This window comes from Odontomachus brunneus, unplaced genomic scaffold (assembly GCF_010583005.1).
Source record: "Odontomachus brunneus isolate Ranch 3 - 2012 unplaced genomic scaffold, Obru_v1 Obru_scaffold_038, whole genome shotgun sequence".
NCBI classification, from domain to species: domain Eukaryota; kingdom Metazoa; phylum Arthropoda; class Insecta; order Hymenoptera; family Formicidae; genus Odontomachus; species Odontomachus brunneus.
Genome location: NW_022639488.1, coordinates 418983 through 439833, shown reverse-complemented (window position 1 = coordinate 439833; position 20851 = coordinate 418983). Strand labels below are relative to the sequence as shown.

The following is a 20851-nucleotide window of genomic DNA, read 5'->3' as shown; positions in this document are numbered from 1 at the left end:
ATGTAATTAATTATCTGCGCTAACGCAGCTATATTAATTGATATAATATTGCACTGTAACTAAAATCAAATATAATTCGAATTATTGTAAACAGATTAGGATTCAGAGGACACATACAGTTTTAATAAATTTTATGACCGCAGCTGGTTACACTCAATATTAATATGAGATTGCATGCAAAGTGTTTTAAAAGAATGCTATCTTCATAAGCTTATCTTATTACAACTATGTTATCAGCGGAAGATAGTAATAGTACGCTATATAAAAGAATGCAAAACATTCTTTATATTCTATATTATCGATGAAACAACATTATTAAATATCATCGACTTTGAATAAAATTTAAAAACTTTATTTCTTTATTTCGCAACCTGGGAGGTTCTCTCTGGGCAGAATATCGTAATAGAAATACCGATAAAAGGTAATAATGATTCTTAATATTACCGATAGTTTCAATGCAGTTTTAATTTGAATAATAAATATTATATAAATTTAATAACGCGTACACACGCACATACAGTATAATTGAGTATAAATAGAGATTACCCAAGTATTACCGGTTACACAAATCTTCATGAAGCTATCAATTTAACACCATCTCGTCAGTATCACAAAAGCAACAAGACTTACTCGGTCGATATACGAGGAAAAGATTCTTACCTTGGTTAGGTAGTTTTCTATTATTGTTTCAGCTCACTTTCAAATGGATGCCTTCTGTAGTATAAAAGTTTTCGATTAACAAAGTGAACAAAATGATATTTCTAAAACATGAATAACCGCGAATATCTCAGGAGTCAATAACTTTGTCAAATACACCTCTATTTTTTATATTAAAATGTGAAATCATAAATTTATAAGAGAAGAAATTTAGCGAAAAATATTTTTTGCTCGAGACACTAACGACATCCATATACGATGATCCGTGTCGTAGCGCTGCTGTTAATCGGTACTTGATTCTCAGCATACGCGTTGAATAAACAAAATCAAATAAATTAATTAATTAATCAATGGGGAGAGAAGTTAAAAAATCAAGAGCGACTTGCGGGATAGAATATGTGGTTTCATATTTTTTTGTTTTTATATTCTCATGCATCACCAGTTCTTTAAAGCATTATGCCCATCTTTACCAACATAGATTAAATTTTAACCTGAATTTAAACTCTAATCAGGTAGAGATTTAAGTTCAAGTCAAGTCGTTTTTTCTCACGTGTAGAATGGATGGGATAAAGCGTAATCAAAGAGGAACTAAGGGATCAATCATGAGTTTCTCTTTTTTATGTGAATTCATGAAAAGTGAAAAAACTATCTAATATTTTCAAGTCAGAAAATCGTCACATTTGATTATGAATTTAAGGTTAAGATTCACGATCCCCAGGCCTCACTTCCTATATTTTAATTCCCATCTCTGGCTCACAATATGAGACACCTTTCGGCACGGCGCACCTTTCGGCGCGTTTTGTCGCGCAGCCGATGAAACGAGTCGTCGCGGAGCCAGCGTGACAAGGTTGGTGTATAGCGCGGCTGGCACCTTCAAGACGCGCAGTCGCGCGCCGGTTCTGTCGGGTGGGAGGTGATCAGCTGCGAACACACGAGGAACGAAGATGTTCGTCCTGCAAAGGTCTATATTGTGAGTACAAGAGAAAATTTTTGCCTTTCTCGCCGTCCGGCTTGCTTTTGGAGAAGTGTGCGCGCAATCCCTTTGTTGAGCCCTTATGCTCAACACGGAGTAATCTCCTCGAAGATGACGAGTGAATATATACACACGTGCACAGCAAACAGACAGACAGACAGATAGACATTGGGACGAACCTTCGTCGGTAGCTCGACAGAGGAAGGGCTGTGTCGTCGCGTACAGTATAACCTGACTTGTGTCTGCAATGCGGTGCTAGAAATAGGAGCGGCCAGCACGGCGATCGATACTGAAGCCAGGTTATTGGTTAGCTGTGCCGCGAGTCGTTGCCGAGCCGGAAACTGTGACGCTTTCTTGTCCAGGTGTTCTCTGGGCCGCTATGCTCGTGCTCTGCATGACTTGGCCTCACCTGGCCTTCACCAATTCGCCCGTGACCTTGATCGCTGTTGTGGCTGAAAGATTTTTATAATATATTTTATAATATATTTTTTGTTTGCTGCTTTTATAATATATTTTTTGTTTGTTCACGATGAAATTTCGCTTAAAATCGACTTTCGATAGTTAGTCTTTAAATTCTTTTTGAATAACGATGACCTATCGTTGTATCGAATTCATACCGAGAATTGGTATTCTGAGTTAACTCATTCAGAGGTATCGGTGTAACTGATTAGAGTCCATTGTTGGAATCTTTAGGAAAGTTCGTGAGTAGATATCGACGACTTCGAAATGCGTACCTTTAAATGTCAAAATTCGACAATCAAACTATAGTTTCTAATATTTCTGCATGCGAAGTACACTTTGTTTCAGTATGATTTTGACAATTTCTTTGCGACGCAGTTTGAAATACAGCCGATGATTCAATGAAAGAACTTGTTTTCTTTATTAAATCACAGAAATTCAGTTTTTTCAGTGGACCATTGGCTATTTTCAAACTGCGTCAATGTAAAAGTCTAAATCGTTTTGAAATCGAGTATATAAACATATCCAACTATATAGACTTTTATAATTATCACAACGTGAGACAATCGATGATGGAGAGCTCTGCAATTTTTTAAATTTTTTTATGAGGCAAATATATATAATATTGAATTAATCGTTAAATTTATATTACATTACAATTCAATTTTTTGTTATATTGATGCAGCAACAAATTTACTGAAAATTATACTCAAATTTTCATAATACATTTTACATGACATATTATCCTAAGCAAATATTAATAAGTTTCTTTAATTTTCTTTGTATTTCCATTTTGTCTTTATATATGATAAATATGTAAGACGTAATCTTTACAAATCTACTAGTAAAGTTGCTGCTAAATTTAAATATAGTTGTTTATCTGGATATTTTCTTTTAAAATAAAAAGCGATGCATGAGGTAATCCCCAAACTTTCCACTTCCTTCCCGATCGTCTGATTTTCTGATTAATGCATCTGACATTTCGACTATTATCAGAGATTGGAATCTGCATTCTCTCATTTTCTCCGCAAGGAATTATTATACAAGTTTCAATGTCTCATATTAATCGTCTCGTTAGTTTTATCGGAATCGCGATGGAAGTAATAAATTATAGAGAGCCTCGTGATTGAAAGTCAAGGTGAACGATAACTGGCGTTCCGGGAACATCGGTGTCATATAGCGACACGTGCTTTATATAGTAGGTGAAAAAAAATCCTTTCCGAAACTAGGTGACAAATGATATATGTGAGGTCACTCGACGATCCCCACCCAAATGTTTTACCTTGTGTAAATTCAGCAGTAGAATTCTAGAAGTTGATCTATAGCGAGACAAATTTATCTCTTTAGAAATTTTCGACCTGAATAGTAATAATAAACATAAATAATAAACATAAATAAACACGACGAGAAGTTCGTTTCCCGAAAAGAAGTTTCAGTAGGAACAACAAACATCGGTTGTAAACACAAATTTTAAATAATTTTTGTATAATAACATAAATATATATAACTTTCTAAATAGAACTTAATAATTATTAATACATTAGAAAATCGATGATGGAAACTTCACTTTTATTTATGAATCAATTATATTATGTTATATAAATTCTCTCTCTCTTCTCATATCAATTATATTTATGAAACCAATATTAAATTTACGTTATGTAATATTGTAATTTTTTGTTATACGCACAAATTTACTAAAAAGTTACGCTGAAATTTTTATATTTTACATCATGTAATGTTTTGTGTAAATTTTGATTATTTATTTCATATTTTTCTATTTCATCATTCTATATGATAAATATGAATTTGATTATAAAAAGGTACACTTTTTTTGCAAATATATAACATATGCAAATATATACTAAATATTATACATGTACCCGTTTGCAAAATAGTTTAAACGAATTTTTTCGACGAATTTCGAGACGTATTCGACGAATTTCCGACGTCCAATAAGAAAATTTATCTTATAAAAATTATCAAAAACAAATTCTTCCATTAGATATTGCGTGCATTCCGAAGTACATCAAATAAACGTGTTCAGACTGTTATGTAAACGAATGTACATTATAATGCCGAGCGATTTTCGTACAAAGAGCCGTCTGTTTTTGCTGTCGTATCGCTTTCGTTATGCTGAATGTGTCGGCGTAACGATTCGCTCTTATCCCGTTGTTATCGTGAACACAATTACGTATAATATATCACTGAAACTATCTTGCACATGGCTTGAAACAATGATAAATAGAAACAATACTGGCATAATTATACCGTGTCTTGTTCACCTAACCGTTTTGTTTCTAATAGATGCGCTTGGTTACCTAACGACGCGATATATCGCACACATCATTCGATCCAATTTATTGCATCCGACGGGTGTTCTATCCGTGAGTCATGAAATGTATAAATGTAATCAATTATTCGCGCAGATTGATTGCGCGTCGATTTTTAATAATTTGACGTTTATGTGACTTGTACAAGTATTATTTCGTTCCGTAAGTGACGCAATAACGCAAATTGTTTTTGTCATGTTTTTTTTCCGAATAAATTTTTTCAGCACTAAAACCTATCATGTATACAAATCAACGTAATACGTGCTATATTAAAGTTATCAGCATTTTCTAATCGCAGACGTTTATTTTTTAACACAAATCAAGAAGCTATCATGGTGACTACTGCTTTAACGTATACCGTTCCCGCTTTTTTAAACAATCAATAAATATTAAATTAGTATTGAACAGAAAATTCTAAGAATCTAGTTGCATTTACATGTTACGGCTGTAGGTTGGTCCATGTATTTTCTTTGACAATAATTGATATTGATATACAAAAGATTGATCAGGAAATTTTTTTGTTTTTCAAAAGTTAAGTACATAAGTCAATTTTCATTTTTATTCTCCAACGAATTAATTGTACTAATGATAGTTACTACATATCACAAGAGAAAACTTATAAGAGAAAACTTATAAACTTTTGCGTTTGAATTTTAGAAAACGAGAAATCTTTTGACCGGTTTGTTATGTATTAAGAGGTTCTTTTTACTTTTAAACGTTTCAAAGAAATAGGATTTAGGACTTTTTTAGAAAAAGTATGCAACGTATCGATTTATTATTATATAAATAAGAAGAAATTTAAAAAAATAATGATTATTTGGAAATGTTGTACTTAAACCACATTTTTTTGAAAACTATATTTTCAAAATGACATCAATTGACGTGCAAGATTCCTCGAAGAGTAGTGAACCTTTACTTTAAACTGCTTTAAATTGCTCGTATCTCTAATATATGTATATCAAAGTCATATCTTAAATTTTATAAAAAATTGAGAATTAACAGAATGGCATCGATGCAAAGTAGAAATTGCGTTTTTCTCACCAAAATAAGCAACTTCTCACATAATGAAAAAAAATATTAAATTTTTTAGTTTCCTAGAATTTGAGATGTATACTCTCAATATACATATTGAATACATGAATTATGTTGAAAATATGTAGAAAGTGTGTGTATTTGAAGCCGATTCAATAATCTTCGAAAAATGTTGCATGTCGATTTTAAAAGCATGGTTTCGAGAAAAATGCACTAAGAATTTTAAGTACAATATTTTTAAACAATATTATTTCTTGATATCTCTTTGTACTTGTATAATAAATGTGCCAAACTGCAAATCGATACGTTGCAGAGTTTAAAAAAAGAAATTCTTAATATAACTTATTTTTTCGGGCGTCTAAAGATTCCTTAATTTTCTACGTGTATTTGTATAGGATGTAAAAAGGAGTCGCAGTTGCTCGTTATAACCGTAACTTATTTTTTATTTTACGAAGAACTATAAATCTTTTTACCCCTGAATCTCCTCACGCCGCTATAAGAAACTAAAACTAAACTCTATCTCAACAAATTGTTTCAAGATAATGATACCATCTAATATCTTTGAATGATCTTCGATATCCGGTCTCTTTCTTTTTTCCCCTATATAATAATTGTAAAAAATTCAAAATAATCCAAACGTATACACTGCCGACCGAAAATTTGGCATCATCTATTAATTTTTCATAAAAGCGAATCTTTTGACACATTTCGTTATGATTTTGTTTAAATTATGAACTGTAATTAAAAAAATAAACTAGTATCAAAACTGCCTTAAAGTTTCTTTTACAAAATTCCTCAATTGCTTAATTTACGTAATGATTTTAAACTTTTGGCCGTTAGTATAGTTCCAAACGTTTTTGTTCATGTACACTCGTAGATAGAAAAGTAGTCCATAACTTTTAGGATGAGTTTATAAACTCCGCTGTTTTGTCCAATAAAAGAATTCTCCCACTGAAAAACAAATCCTCCTATTGGACAAAATGGATGAGTTCACAAACTCATCCTAAAAATTACGAAAAATCTTTCTATCCACGAATGTATGTACCTATATTAGTTAAAATCATTGAGGTTTTTTTAGTTATACCAGCATTCTCCATTTGGTTTTCATCAGTCTATAATTTGCTCAAGATAGATCTTAACTTTCTTTGACTCACATATCGGTCTTTTAAATCGATAAGAGACAAAACCGGTGTTTTCTGAAGACCATAAACGTTATCGTGCGCGAGCGACTTCAAATATAAAAAATGAAAATAAACCACATTTATAGCAAAAACAAACACATTTTATTCCATATCAATTACTAAAAAATCGACCTGACAAACTAGAACATTAATTTTTGTGTATTTACACGAAGGAATTCACGCAAATCAAGAAAAGTTAAGTAAAACCTTTATTTAACCTTCCAAACATGACATAAATTACGATAAAAAGCATCTCCGCTATCGTTACAGCCGATCGATCGAAGTTATAGAAAAGTTGTAATATACGTAGGCATAAGTTGATTTTGACACAAACTGTCGCGGAAAGTTCGATTACGTCATGGCGGAGATCACGTTGTATTATGTCACCTACGTCCTGTCAGATATTTATAGAATCCATTAAGTTGACGAAGTTACATAATTACAGTATTGATAGTTACATAGTTCAGTTAATTTACTTTACAATCAATAATTATTTCATCAACAACGATCGCGCAAAATCACACACTCGAGCGAACGTGTTACAAAGCGTGAGTTTAGCTTAGTTTGATGGCAATGAGCAAACTATAATAACGAAGGCCATTTCGCGTGGGAGGGCTATGCGAGCCCCGCGATGAATCGTTTAACAGGTCGGAACTGCTACTCGATTATAATGACATAATATAGGACGCGGGTCGGAAACGTCCCCAACAACCTGCGCTTATTCTAGTCCGCGCATAATTATGTGTACGAAAAAGATAGTAGAAGAAAAATCGTTTCATTTGAACAGGGAAGAAGAGAGACTGGGGGCATCCGATTATTACAGACGTGCTATTTTAAGTTAAATCAGCACGTGTTTCGTGAATGCTTAGATTCAGTAGACAACATTGACACTAAATGTGGTGCGCTAATACGGACCAATGTGTCCGACCACTTTGCTGAAGTTACGGAGTTAAAAGAAATACATATATCGACTACCTCGGTAAATGTCGCACGAACGTTTCTTTAAAAGCTGGCTTTATGCCATGAAAATAATAATAGCATAACCCGCTTCGATTCACGCGTCGAGGAACCAACGAGTGTCAAATGATTTTGCAGACGTAAGCGTCCCGTTGGACACATTTTGCGACATTTTAAAACGTAAATATGCACGAACTAAGTTTCTCATTTATATAATTAATTACTGAAAAATTCCCGAAATAAGGAAACCCCTTTTTTTAAAGTGCTAGGTCTTAAATTTTATTTAATATTTGTTGCTTTTTACCTCAAAGCATTGGCTCTTATTTATTGATTGTATATCTGAGAGGATACTTTATTACAGATTCATTTTTCCTTCTTATTTTTTTTTTTAATTAATTAATTTTTCTTTTCATAATAGATTGATCAACTCGATTCAAAAGTCTTTTAAGTATGTCTTTCTGAGAAATATGTTTTCTATGAATGAGAACTAGTGTGCAAAGTCACAATCCGCTCTACTTGCAGCTTCATTGATTGTTATCGATTTTTATCTATCGTAACTTTATACGTTTGACTATATCCGATAAACCGTAGTTTCATAACAGGTTTCAGCTTTAGTCTGATTAGTTCGTATCTAATCGTCGTCCCCGTCTGTCTAATCATATATTCCGCACTTATCGATTTTGCTATCAATTTCACTATTAACGTCGAAGAGATTATATCGTTTCATGGGGGATATACTGGATTATCAATACAACAGCTCATTCTTATTGAAGATATATGACGATAATGTGGTTTGTATTTTGTTTTTATCTACCTAAATAGACTGTCATAATTATCACATGAAACAATCGATGATGATAACAATTTTTGTAAATACATTTATGATAAAAATATATTGTATTAATTATTTATTGAATTAATTATTAAGTTTATCTCATACAATAACGTATTTTTTATTATTTAGTTTATTTTTATTATATTGATGCAGCGATAAATTTATTAAAAATTACACACTGAGATATTTATATTGCATTCCATGATATATTATTTTAAACAAATTTTGATCAATTTTTTCATATTTCTATGTAGTCACTCCATGTGATAAATATGAGCGCCATATGAACCATTAAAAAGAAACGGAACCTTTACAAATTGACTAATAGCTGCCAAATTTACGTACTGCTGTCTATTTGGATAAAAAAAACTTAGACAAATTTTTGTAATTATCACGATATGAAACAATTAATATTGTAAAAACCTTGTAATCTTTTTAATTACATTTTGACAAAAATATATTAAATTAATCATGAAGTTTACATTTTATAATAATATAAATTTTTTAAATTGATACAGCGACAAATTTATTGAAAATTATACTCAGATTATATCATATTATATTTTAAATTATTTATATTGTTCTGAGCAAATTTTTATCATTCCTTTTTTTTCCTATTATTTTGTTATTTTATATGATAAATATGGATATATATAAGAACACAACTTTTATAAATCGACTGGTAAAGTTGTCAAATTTATGTACTCTGTTTATTTGAGTAAAAAACAAAATGTTTGTTTTTATTCATTGAATGAAATAATTTTAGCAATCGTAAAATTATTTCCTTCAAAGTTAATAATAATGTAATAATAGTTAATAATATTATAATGTAGTATTTAGTAAGCTTTATTATAAAATACTATAATATTTATAATATAAATATTATAGTATTTTATAATATTATTTTATTATTTTATAATATTATAATATTTATTGTACTAGTATAATAATAATAGTACAATACCAGGATATGTCTGTACATGCGTCAACCACTATGTCATCACCAAAGTTATTTTTCCTTCTAGCATTTTAAGTATTCATATATTCTGCTGATATTTAGTAAATAATTGTGTAATATGGAGTATATTCTTTTAGCAATAAAGATGCGTATATGGAACGTGAATACGCGATAAGAGCTAGTTATTTGCCGTGTAGCTGATAAGTCTAGCTGATAAGTTGACATCTCGTGCTATCCTTCTGGTTTCTGCCAAGTAACATTTTATTTATTGAAAGATCCTCGTTTATTGTACTCATCTGAAGAATGCTCCAAAATGATGGATAGCGATACATATCTCGTAAATGATTTTGATGAGTTCTCACGCGTATAAACCTGTTTCCGTCGTTAATTTTAATTAAATGACTTGCTGGCTGTCAGCCGACAATAATTAAACATAATGAATAGTTAGCAACATTTTTAACTTGCAGCAGTGAATATCAGCCATCATATTTTTTCTTTTTTTTTTGCATAACGGCAAAATGTAGAAGCTAAATATTCTTTGTTTTTCTTATAAATACCGAATACAATTCGCATAGTCGATGCCGTGAATACCATAGAAACCTGTTATATGTGTTTGTAGATCAACTGCCAGCAGAAATTGCGGTGGATCATGGACACGAGTGTTGCTGCCTACACACGTCACCGTGAAGGACGCCCAACAAAAAGAGATTCACGAGGTTTCGGGAGATGTGATACCTATAAATATGGTGAAGGGTATCGGACATCTTAGAGATCCCCGGCTCAACAAGGTATCGTTATCGTTTTTTTACGTTTCTTCGTGAAAATGTTCCTTCAATACAAAGGTGTACGATTATAAGTAAGTATTCTGTATATCATAATAACAGGGCTTAGCATTTACTCTAAAAGAGAGGATAGCATTGGGAATACATGGCCTGCAACCTCCGAGATTTAAAACACAGGAAGAACAGCTGGCACTATGCAAAGCTTCAGTTATGAAATATACAGAAGATTTAAACCGATATCTATATCTGGTGGAGCTTCAGGTAAATAACACATGGAAAAATACCTAAAAAATTTTTTTATGTGAACATATGCAATTGCAAATGAATATATACACAATCGTATAAAATTTAATAAAATCATATCTAATTATTTCTAGTTTTATATATGGATCACATAAAAAGTTATAAGACGTTATAAAGCATGATTTGATTATATATTAATTCAAACAAAATTAGATATAATTATTAGGGATGTGCTGGATACTGAATTTGCCGGATACCGGATATTCGATAATAACGTGATACCGGATATCTGATACTAATTTCTAAAGAAATTTCTATATTAATATTTAAATAAGTAATATATTACATAACGTTTGCCTATATTTGCCATATAATTTAAGGGGATTAGAACGGTTTTATGTTCCGAAAATCGAGTGAAATTTGAATAACGATTGCCGACAAACAAGTAAACGTACACAAGGTTTGTTTTTTTTTTTAGTTTTTATACATACTTTTAGAAATAAGCAGTAGAAATTCAAAAAATATTAATAATTGAGTGAGATATTATTAAATTAAAAAAAAACGTTTTTGCGGTTTTGCCACGATTCCGGGAAAACGAGTTGAAATTTTGTAGTGCGCCAAACGTCATTTTGTAGATGAGATTTCCCTCTAAAGATTGAACCGAAATGGGACTGAAAATCTAAAAAATTAGACAAAAAACTAAAAATGTTTAAAAATTCAAGTTATTTATTATTAAAACTGTATTAAAAAATTAATTTTCATAGGCAAACTTTGGTTCAATCTATGCAGTACGTCTTTATCTTTAATTAAAAAAAAAATGAAGTCGATATCTTTGAGTAATCGTCTTTGAGTAATCGTGGCAAAACAAACGAAAAATGTTATTTTGAAAAATAAACGACCGACTACTTCTACTACCGACCGACCGACTGTTCTCGTCTCCTTTGTCGTTACTCCTATATTTGTTAGTAGTGATCTCCACACACCTATAGCCTTTGTTTTCGATATTATTATTTCTAAGTGTTAGAAACGTTATTACTGTTTATCAGTTTGTTTTAAATAAACAATTTATACATTTCTTACACTATATGATCACGTGCGCTCAGTGCGGGCCATTCAGTATGCGTTGTTTCACAATGATCCAGAGCCCTTGGATTTCAACCGATTTTCGACGCTTTTTTTTTTAATGATCATCTTGAGATTTACAAGAGATCTGTCGAGGCCGATTTTTAAAATAATTTTTTAGAAATTATTTATAGATATAAACACAAAGACTTTTTTTAAGTAAACTGAGACTACTGAGCAATTTATTTAAATGGAGTGATAAATGGTTCTCGAGTATATATACATATGTGTATATACATATATATATGTATAACATATATAGAGTGTCCCATTTTAAAAAACGCATTCTGATAATTCTTCAGCCAAGCATATTCAGCAAAAATTTTAAACGAAAGTTATCAAGTTTAGAGGGAGACATGTGAGGGTAACCTTAATCTTGACCTTTGAGATCAATTTGAAGATTATTCGAAGGTTAATTTTGCTTTTTAAATAGAAATATTTAGTTTATATTACGGCTATTATATCTAGTTTATTATAGTAAAGTTTTATTCCATGTAAAGAAGCTAACAACTTTTGTTTGAAAAAATTTTTTATACGATCTTTATTTTCTAAGATATTTACGGAAATATCTACAAAATTATTGGTTTCAATAATTTTTTACTCAAATTCTATCAACTTTACAGAAAAATAGCAAGAGACAAAAATTGTTTATTTTCTTTTCATAGAGCTCTGATATATATATATATATATATATATATATATATATATATATATATATGTACATACACATATGTATATATAACATATGTATATATACTCGAGAATCATTTATCACTCCATTTAAATAAATTGCTCAGTAGTCTCAGTTTACTTTCAAGAAAAAGTCTTTGTGTTTATAGGTATAAATAATTTCTAAAAGATTATTTTAACCCTTTGGGGACGAGTGTCGGCATATAGCCGCCCAAGCCGTTTTACCGTTCCGGACGCGTGTCGGCATATAGCCGCCCAAATTAGTTCGTAGCTGCAAGGCTTGCGACGTCTGTCGTTCTGAGCGATAAGATACGCATAGGTATAGTAAAAGAGTCACGTTTTCATTCAAAGACATTAGGGGCCATTAGCGATGAAGTCTTATCTTCCTTATAGCCCGTCGAGCGGCTCCGTCCCCAAAGGGTTAAAAATCGGTCTCGACAGATCTCTTGCAAATTTCAAGACGATCATTTAAAAAAAAAGCGTCAAAATCGGTTGAAATCTAAGGGCTCTGGATCATGAAACAAACGCATGCCGAATGGCCCCACTGTGCGCCGAGCGCGCGCTGCCTCAAATTTTTCGCTCTCCTGAACTCAATTTTGCGAATATCGAGGTTCTTCTTGCACCAAAATATTCTTAAATATTGTACTAAATCCAAAAATCGCTTTTTTGGAGATTTCAAACCGTTCAGTCTCCTTATTACATACTTGGTCATTAAAATCGATCATAAGATGTTTTTGCAGAATATTTACACCACGTAGTTTACAACGAGACTGTTCCAATTGCATACTACCAACCGGTGCTCTGCTTTATCTAGTTTAGTAATTACTAAACCCAATTAGATCTAACCAATCATTACATTTTGTGTCCAATCGGGCTGTGTGCAACTGGACTTCACCCTTTACAACAGAGTTTTTGTTTCTCTTCTTATGGCTCTTGCAGACCAGCGCGATGTGCAACGCAGCACGTAATGTGACGATTGATATCCAATTAGAGTACTGGTGTTCCGGTAAAACTGTACGCTCATTGGATATCGCGCATCACATATCGTACATCATATTGTGCTGGTCTGAGAGAGTGAGTTACTCTGGCGGCACTGCCAAGCATTGTTGAAAATAAATCTTCAGAAAGATGGTATATTACAGAGTTGACTTAATAAAAGATAATAGAGATAGTTTGTTCTTAGAGAACTTTGGATTTCGAATCCTGCATTAGTGGCACAAACTTTCAAACTAATACTAATAAATTAATATCCAGCTATCCGGCTGGATTGTAAAAAAATGACCGAATAGGCCGAATACCAGATAGTTGCTGGATATCCGGCACATCTCTAATAATTATATATGTTAACAATGTATTATTATATCTGTCTGCACGCAGTCATATTGGCATATATTACCAAATATGATTTTATATAATCATTAGTATCCAAATTCGATCTTATAAGAGAATATATAGTCATAGATAATACAATGAATAAATTAAATAAGTTTAAGAACAACAAAACTTAATAATTTTTATATTCTCGATTCAGATATATTTATATCTTGAATGATATGGTCTATGTTTGATTAAATAAAATCATATTACACTATTTTACAAATTTGGCAATATAAGACGATTTATATATATATATATGATTTTATATTATCATATATAATAATTTTTTCTCGGGTTTACTACATTCAAACAAATGTTTCAAGTATTTCATAAGTTTATATATCCTCAAATCTAAACGGAAAAAGAAGATATAGTGCAGATATAACCAGAAATATTTAGTTGTGAGCAGCATAGTTACATCACTTTAGTTATTTTTATACGATTGTAATATATATATTTGATATGACTCAGTTGTTTTGGTATATTATAATAATTACATCAGTGTAGTTTGACGTGATATGGTTGTAACAATCAAAAATTGATTGTGATGATATTTACCATGGATACACTGAAATATACTTGTAAAAACAACCAGATATTATCAGATATTATCACTGCTACAATACCAGTAACTCAGTAATTGTTCTGTGGTTGCAGTAACTACATAATTAGTTATTCCGTATTTTACTTTTAAGATAGTTACTTTTAAGATAGTTAAGATTGGTTTACAAACCAATTTTTGTTATAAGTTTCTCAAATTTTAACAATACATTGATAAAAACACGATTGATACGTATGTGCAATTAGAAAAAGATTTATCGAAACTGAGATAATTGAAGTCAAAGAGTTAGCACTATTTATATATGTATCACATACATGAAAACGACTATCGATAGTATATTTTCAGTTCTAGTAACCAAATTACTTTTACGGTTATAACGAAAAATAAGAAGGCAATAAAAAAGATTTGTGAAAATGTTATAAAAAATTACAAGATCGTTGATCTAGTTTTCAAAAAATTAAAATATAATATTTGTAAAATAATAGATATATAAAATATATAATTTATGAAAATGTTTGAAGTATGTTACAACTAACTTGTAACAATTTTGTAATACTTTATTCTACTATATTCTATTCTATTCTATTTTGGTGTTTCTTAGTTAAATATCTTCTTAAAGATAGAATGATCAAATAATATTGAAGATCTATAATCAATATGTAAAAAATACGAAAAATAGAGTAAAGTATGAAGAAACTAACGTCGCAATCATTTTTCTAGTAGCATGCATTAATGTGCGTCTATTGATACGTATGAAATGTTTACAAACATATGTCTGACACAGACAGTCCCAGTCAAAAGCGTTAATATGTCAAAGTGTGAAAAACGATAATTTTTTTGTGTGTATGCTATATTGTAACCGTGCGCGCTTGAAATGATTCTTAACTTTCGCGGAACGGTTTCTAGGAGAGGAATGAGAGGCTATTTTTTCGCCTACTGAGTGAAAACATCGAACAGATGATGCCGATTGTTTATACACCTACTGTTGGGCTCGCCTGTCAAAAATTTGGCGTAATTTACCGTAGACCACGTGGGCTTTTCATCACTATATATGACAAGGGCCACATTTACGAGGTTTTGAATAATTGGTTAGTATTAGAAGCGAAAGACACAGCATTAGTTACATATATGTCGTATTTATATACAGGGTGAGGAAAAAGTATGGAAATCCTGAAAAATCTAAAAAAATATAAGTTTTACAGAAAAATGTTTCAAATAAAAGTTGTAGGATTTAAATAGGTCTATTCAATAGTCTCATCAGTTTGACCCTGGCTGGCGTCGTTAAGGTGAAGTCAAAGTCATCTTGAATTTTTTAAATAAAACACCCTATTTTTTATTGCATATTCTTATAGTCCTTCTTAATACCTTTTCAAAGCACTATAATTTTATTCATTTTGGGTCAGCCGCTTCAAAGTTATTAAGTATTTTACAGTAAGAAGTAATAGACATCCGAAGACAAGGTCGGAATATGATCCAGCCAACTAAGGCAAGATCGGAGGATGATCTAAGCTCTTAGATCATCCTCCGATCTTTCCTTAGTTGGCTGGATCATATTCACTCAGCTGTTTTCACGACTACTCACTCTCAGTTGTTTTCACGGCTACTCACTCTCAGCTGTTTTCACGGCTACTCACTCTCAGCTGTTTTCACGGCTACTCACTCTCAGTTGTTTTCACGGCTATTCATTATTAGTTGCTTTTAAAATGCTGCACCTTACTGAACGTGAACGAATATCTCTTTTGATGATGAGAGGATGGGGAGACAGACTAAGGTCATACAATGATGTTAAGCAGCTCTTCAATGCAACATTTCGGAATGAAAATACAAGTATCTCGAAATTTACGGTTCACAAAACTATCAGACGTTTCGAAGAAATTGGTGGTGTTAAAAATCGTCCAAAAGCAGCCTTAGTTGGCTGGATCATCCTCCGATCTTGCCTTAGTTGTCTGGATCATATTCCAACCTTGTCTTTGAGTGTCTATTACTTCTTACTATAAAATACTCAATAACTTTGAAACGGCTGACCCAAAATGAATAAAATTATAGTGCTTTGAAAAGGTATTAAGAAGGACTATAAGAATATGCAATAAAAAATAGGGTGTTCCATTTAAAAAATTCAAGGTGACTTTGACTTCACCTTAACGACGCCAGCCAGGGTCAAACTGATGAGACTATTGAATAGAGACTTTTTTAAATCCTACAACTTTTATTTGAAACATTTTTCTGTAAAACTTATATTTTTTGAGATTTTTCAGGGTTTCCATACTTTTTCCTCACTCTGTATATCAACGCTAGTGATAGCATTAAAGGTCGATTTCTCAGTAGTTGTTTAAATTTACTAACTGTTGTTATGTAGTAGTGTAAACTTAGACTTAAGTTTCAATTCTGTTCTAACAATGTGTTTGATATATTAAAAAAAAAACTTTTAAATCTAAATTTACATAAAAAGAATTTTTAGTCAAAATTACTATAGAATTTTGTAACCAAAGAATAGATCGATATTGTATAATAATATATTTATAATAATATAATAATAATTTATTTATTATTCTTTTATTTCACACATGCTATTTATATTTTGGGAATTAAAATATATTCTATCAAAATACTATATTTCTAGCGAAATTTAATGTTTCTAGAATATAGCAAGATAGACTGACAGTATATATATTCTTGCACTAATAAAAACATACTAATATTGAAAAGAATTTTTATAAAAAGAACAAGCTATAATATTCTCTCCGTATAAATTACTATAGAAAAGTCTAAAGAGTAACTTTCACCAAAGCTCCGATTAAAGTAATCGATGATTAATCGGCAGATATGCTAACAGCTAGCTATGTAATGTTTCGTTTAACATTAATTTAAAAAAAATAATACTATGTATGCTAGCAAAATATAACAAATAAAACTTGACTCTGATAGGAGTGTTAAATATTACTTATAAAGAGAGAACGAAAGAATTTTCTTATACGTTTTAACACCTAACTGCATTTTATTTTTTATGTTATAACTTATGTTATAACTTATATTATATTTTTTATGTTTTAACTTTATCGACTGAGCTAATCGGCAATTAGTTTAATCGGAATATAAAGCAAATCACTTCAAATCTGTCTGTATAAGTTTTTTGTTTTTATACATTAACATCTTGTTATCAAAAAGTAATAATCATGAAGAAAGAAATGCGTTTAGTCAGAAATGCATCACACACGCACTACGTGTAGAAATTAGACGGGAAGTAAGCAATCTACACGCGGTTGCATTTGCTAAAAATAGTATTCCACACAACGTAGTGCGCATGCATCATGTTTTATTACGTTATATCGCTAGCTGCGGTAGAAAATAATAATTCTTCAATATATATGCTTCTACAACATATATATGCAGAGAAGAATGATAATTCTACACAACATAGCATAGTACATATATCAGCGTATATTCTATTTATTATATTTCTAGGCCAGAACAAGCAGTACGAGCCATTTGTGTAACAGATGGCGAGCGAATTTTAGGTCTTGGTGACCTTGGTGCTTGCGGCATGGGTATCCCTGTCGGGAAACTAGCACTTTATACAGCTCTAGCTGGCATTAAACCACACCAATGTCTCCCGATCACTATTGACGTAGGTACTAATAACGAACAGTTAAGAAACGATCCTCACTACATCGGTCTTAACAAGCCCAGAACTCAAGGTGTTGAATACGATGAATTGATCGACGAATTTATGGCAGCCTGCGTAAAAAAGTACGGACAAAACGTTCTTATTCAAGTAAGCTAACATATAGTTATTATATACACACTTTCAGATACGTAAAGCGCCTTATGCCCACAAGTCTCAAGAAATTTTATCTCGCGGAACGATCTACAATAAATATACTCTGACAATATACTTTTGATATGTTTCAGTTCGAAGATTTCGGGAATCACAATGCTTTTCGTTTCTTAGACAAGTATCGAAATAAGTACTGCACATTCAACGATGACATTCAAGGTACGGCCGCGGTTGCAGTGGCTGGCATTCTAGCATCAAAGAGGATAACCAAAAAGAGAATGTCGGATAATAAGTTTGTCTTCCTGGGTGCCGGAGAGGTGTGTGAACTTAACTCAAATTTATACACAGAAAAGAAATGCTATTGAATCAATAGAGTTAGTCTACAGCCATAGAATAATTCTTTTTAATTAAATAGTAATATTATTGAAACTAATACTCTAGTTATTCAAACAAAATTCAGAAGAATATTTGATAATAATGCATATTAAGGGACACTTTGCCGATGACCTTGACCTTCATATATCTGATAGAGGTCATTCTCCTGAGTAACGTTCTGAATATTTAAAGTAACGGTCTTTGTTTATTAAAAAATTATGAACAAAAGAAGTTAACTATTTGGACTGTAATTTTCCGATTGTATGCATGTATATATCATATATAGACATCTTATTAAATGCACAAAGTACACGTATATGCACGGGGGAGGGACTTTGCCCTAAACAACCTAACCCATTTGAAATATGATAAAACGTACACGTATATGCGCAACCTATCCTTTACATTTGTATACGCTAAAATATCGCAAACAGTATCTCCATTTGTATTCTTATATTGACACATTATGTATAAAAATATAAAGAATAAGTTGCGTATATAGTGTACATTTTATCATATTTCAATAAATGAATTAGGTTAGGGTTAAATGTTTTGAGGAGAGCGGAGCTCTCCCTCGCGCATATACGTGTACTGTTTACCATATTTCCATATACACTGTGTACAAAAATTACGTTCCATTTATACCGCATTTTTGAAACTTCTTTTATTCATAACTTCTTAATGAAAAGAGACCATCACCTAAAACTTTTTAAATGTTATTCAGGGACATGTCTTTGACAACATATGTGAAGATCAAGATTATCGACGAGGTGTCCTTTAATATGCATAATTACCGAATATTTTATAATCACGAATATCACTTTATGGACATATCTTTTTATTTCAATGTACTTTGCAAAAATTTTAAACATGCATCTTCTCGCATCAATCTAAAGTTCCACGACAAGCGACTAAAAGCTTTAATATAACTTAAGTAATAGTTTCAGTATAATATCGCTATTTAATTAAAAAAATTTATTTTAACTACAACGCTATTGACCGCTTCTATTCATTCAACAGCATTTTTTTGTATATACGAGATATCATAAAACTGTCTCTTACGAATGCTGAACATTTATGTTTGTATTATTTGTTTCAAGACCACAACGTAACAATGTTCTATTTGCTTGTAGGCAGCTATTGGAATAGCGGATCTTTGCGTTAAAGCGATGGAGGCTGATGGTTGCACCGAGCAGCAGGCTCGTGATAATATTTGGATGATGGATATCGACGGATTACTCGTCAAGAATCGGCCTGAAGGTAATCTGGAGGGCCACAAGATTTGGTACGCGAAAGAACACAAAGTAATGAAGACGCTAATCGAGGTCGTGAGGGAGATCAAACCTACGGTTTTGATAGGTGAACACTCTTTCTTTCTTTGTTCGAGAAGAGAGAACTACGGTATGAAGACCAATTGTTTTTGCAGGCGCTTCGGCAGCTGCAGGTGCATTCACTCCTGAAGTCTTAAAAGAAATGGCGAAAAATAACGAAAGGCCATTGATTTTTGCTTTGAGTAATCCAACCAGTAAAGCTGAATGTACAGCACAGCAGGCATACGATCATACAGATGTATGAATATGTTATTCACATAATAATTATAATATAATTGATAATAATCGCGAATTAGAATAAGCGTTGCGCTAATATTATACTTGCTCCCAACGAATTAGAAGTAGTTAATTAGACCAAATATATTTGCTTTCAGGGAAGATGCGTGTTCTCTTCTGGTTCACCATTCGGTGAAGTAAATTATAATGGAAAGACATATAAACCGGGACAAGGTAATAACGCGTATATCTTCCCTGGTATAGCCTTGGGCGTTATTGCGACTGGATGTCACCACATCACGGAAGATTTGTTCTTAATCTCGGCACAAGCTGTGGCTGATCACGTGAAGGATGAGGACCTCCAAAGGGGAAGTTTGTACCCACCGTTGAATAACATTCGCGAATGCTCAATTGACATTGCAGTTAGGATAGCGGACTACGCTTATGCTAAAGGTAATCGTCGTAGTTATGGAATTTTAAATATTACTTTTACATAATTTATTCAGAGTTAAGAAATAACGTGTTACTTGTAACACCATTACCGTTAAAAATTAGATTTTTAAACGACTTAATAACGACATCATTTTTTTGTAATAGTAACGGTAATGCAATTACTTCTTTATGATAACTGTAACAGCAAAATAATAATCATTACTTTTATTGTTATTTTGCATACTATTCTCAGAGATTCTTGCAGTTAAATCTCATTTAAGACATATTAAGACAAGTAAAAATTCGTTTAGGAACGATAATAAAAATACTGCTACTTAAACTTGTAACAATAGATGTTTATTCTTATATCTTAGCAAGAGTTTAGTGTGCAATTCAAGCTTAGAATGAATGCCTAACTCTATATATGGAGAAAATATTGTAATATAAATTATGATAAAAATAGTAAATTTTATGATCTTCCCTGATATATGATACAAAAACATTCAAGTAATTACAGTAATTTTAAAATAAAAAGCTAAATGTACATAACATTTTTAAACA

At 31.6% G+C, this 20851-nt stretch overlaps 1 protein-coding gene across 5 annotated transcripts in view; it reads left to right on the top strand.

Annotated features, from left to right (window-relative positions):
- Nucleotides 1–1460: 1460 nt before the first annotated feature.
- LOC116844002 (NADP-dependent malic enzyme-like) overlaps nt 1461–20851 on the top strand; it is a 29017-nt gene continuing 9626 nt past the window's right edge. For 2 of the 5 annotated variants that reach the window (XR_004377971.1, XM_032815039.1), the window contains exons 1-9: nt 1602–1627; nt 10005–10173; nt 10270–10428; nt 15068–15249; nt 17624–17933; nt 18071–18253; nt 19445–19670; nt 19738–19880; nt 20017–20311. Coding sequence is in view for 4 of the 5 variants with exons in the window: in XM_032815039.1 (XP_032670930.1) it covers nt 1602–1627; nt 10005–10173; nt 10270–10428; nt 15068–15249; nt 17624–17933; nt 18071–18253; nt 19445–19670; nt 19738–19880; nt 20017–20311 (1693 nt within the window). In the remaining variant the exon portion in view is untranslated. Of the gene's footprint in view, nt 1628–1910; nt 1930–8365; nt 8384–10004; nt 10174–10269; nt 10429–15067; nt 15250–17623; nt 17934–18070; nt 18254–19444; nt 19671–19737; nt 19881–20016; nt 20312–20851 lie in introns of those variants that run through there. The other 3 variants (XM_032815038.1, XM_032815041.1, XM_032815040.1) reach the window with 3 other exon arrangements.